Consider the following 2,389-nt stretch of genomic DNA (forward strand, 5'->3'; position numbering starts at 1 on the left):
CCTCCACTACCAATGTCCGCCGATAGTGCTCCAAAAGCGCTCGTTCACCCAGAAAATAGTCGATACCCTCTGTTCCATTCGAGTCACCACCGGGACGGATATAGCGGTACAGATCACTCAAGCTTCGCCCTGTTGGACGCTTTGAACTCCAACCAGCCGCACTTAGAACTCGCCAAACAGATCCAAACATCACATGGTCATCCGCGAGGTCTGTATGCCGGTGGACACGCGTCAATATGATACCTTGCTCGAGCGCTAGGTAAGCAACGGATCGTACCTAGACCGGTGGGAGCTGAAGGTGAGATAAGACCCGAGCGTCGTGATTGTTGTCGCTTAGCTGTGGGCTCGCAGGTGCTCGACCGCTGCTTCCGCTTTCGTGGCATTGGGTATGTGGTGGTGGACGAGCTCAGCTAGCGTACCAGTGGCTCCTTCACGGCAAAGATCTCTAACTGGTTTGCATGCATCGGTCTCGCTTGAGCCATTGGACCAAATATATTGTTATTTGTATGGCCATGTTCGAAGTGTTCAAAGGGACCGAACGTACTAGGCTTTGTATGGGGTGGTTCGACTCATCGTTGTATGTGATGTTAGTATGGTGGAGTTTGAACCCACCGGTGCAGGTTCAATGCCCGCCATGCGGAATGCAGCGTAGCTGTGCTGATAAGGTACCGTGCAAAATGCATCGGATATCGAGTGCGGGATGAATACAGTGTAATTACACAGAGTCATGAATAGTACGAGTACTCAAAGCGTTCAACGGTAACATACGGTACTTAGATTTACTCCAGTATTGCTACCAAATGTAAGTGCTGTAGCGGCTTCGGTATCGTCTCCACAGTTACGTTGACCCATGCAAGCCCCATAGTGACGGTCCGAACTACGGTACACGGCGACAGTGGTGACGCCCATCGTAGATACACTGCTGCCAAGTGCCAATGCCGCCTGCGTGTCCCTGTCGCTGGGCAAATTGGGCGCTTGCGACGTCGTCGTCATGGCGACTTCAGGCTCCATCTTGACCCCCGATGGGACTCGAACGCTCCATTTCTAGCGGTAGCCTCTCTTGATCTTTGTCGCCGGTGGCACCCCGCTCCCTCCTGAGGCATCTACGTGCGGTTGTCCGTCGATGAGGATCGCTGGAAGCGAAAAAGGGCGGGAGAACGCCGTCCACCTGCAGGTCTAGTGGGCAGTCGTCCAGTGCCGCCTCCGACGCTCCATCTCGGGGTCCTGTAGCGGAATCTCGGCGTCTCGCAGCTGAACGTGGTTGACAGCCACACCCGGCGGCAATGCCGTGAGGAGAGTTGGGGGCTACGGGACAAACGACACCATCCCAGCGCCAGTTCTAGTAGCACTGCGTTATCGACAACAAATGCGCTGTTGCGGCGGTTGTGCGGGACGTGGTCGTCGGGTGGGTACACGACGGACAGCGAGTCCAACTTCATGCCCGGTGCGTCCCGAGGTCAGCGCGTCAAGTAGCACAGGCGGTCAGCAGCAGCAGATGCGTCGACACACAGGAGCTGAGCGTGTGGCGACTCCAACGACGCTGGACTTGGAGAGTGAGGGGCGAACTGGCAGGCTGGACTTGACCGCAGCGTGCATAGTATCACGGGCAGCCACGCGCCGTAAACGATGGGTACGGCCAGCACATGTGTACCACCGTCGTTCGAGGCGTGGAAACCGGAAGAACGGAGCGTGGTCAGCCAGGGACACTTGGGATCGAGCTTGCAAAATCGGAAATGAGCTCCGATGCGAGAAGGTCATTTTGATTCGGAGCAAGCCGAGCAAGCCGACCAAACAACAGTGGATCGATTTGAACTAATTCCACCAATCACACTTCTTGTTGAACTTTGGCAGCCAATCACTGTCATCGATTTTTCGGAGACAGGTTTTGATTGGTCAAAGCGAAGACATGGAAAAAAATGTCAGCGCGGGAAAGCTTGAAAAGATCAACCAAAGCAAAATGGGCACCAAAAAGGCGAGCCTTTACATGTTGTGTAAACCACTTCAAATACCAATAGTCTATTTATGTGACATTATGTATCGCGACCGCTCTACCCGTTCTCCCTCGCCGAAACGCCCTACCATCGGCATTCCCCCAATCATGGTCTTGATGGACCTGGTCGGAAACGTCTCCGCCGTCGGCGACACGGATGCGATGGTGGCGGGCGACTCGGGCAGCAAGCACAACGGCGGCCGCAGCGCCGCCGTGTGTGCCGTCAACAGCATGGTCTCGGAGGCTTCCGCGGCGACCGTGGCCGTGTTGGATGTGATCGGGGGCGTCTCCTCTGGCATGGTCACGAACGCGACGGTGGCATGGTCACGAACGCGACGGTGCCATTCGGCTCGGGCAGCGAGCGCAACGACAGCGGCAGTCCGCACGCAGGTTGCCGCC

The 2,389-nt window shown here is 56.2% G+C and overlaps 2 protein-coding genes across 2 annotated transcripts; both read right to left on the reverse strand.

Annotated features, from left to right (window-relative positions):
- Positions 1-22: 22 nt before the first annotated feature.
- Positions 23-190, reverse strand: PHYSODRAFT_534459 (hypothetical protein; the record flags this gene model as incomplete). Its single annotated transcript, XM_009541092.1, has 1 exon — positions 23-190. A coding segment is annotated over one exon (168 nt), but the record flags the coding sequence as incomplete, so codon positions are not given.
- Positions 191-1,176: 986 nt separating this feature from the next.
- On the reverse strand, positions 1,177-2,289 carry PHYSODRAFT_342612 (hypothetical protein; the record flags this gene model as incomplete). Its single annotated transcript, XM_009541093.1, has 2 exons — positions 1,177-1,305; positions 2,080-2,289. 2 exons carry the CDS (start codon positions 2,287-2,289, stop codon positions 1,177-1,179), a joined length of 339 nt encoding a protein of 112 aa, XP_009539388.1.
- Positions 2,290-2,389: the final 100 nt, after the last annotated feature.

The sequence above is a fragment of the Phytophthora sojae genome (assembly GCF_000149755.1).
Source record: "Phytophthora sojae unplaced genomic scaffold PHYSOscaffold_18, whole genome shotgun sequence".
NCBI classification, from domain to species: domain Eukaryota; phylum Oomycota; class Peronosporomycetes; order Peronosporales; family Peronosporaceae; genus Phytophthora; species Phytophthora sojae.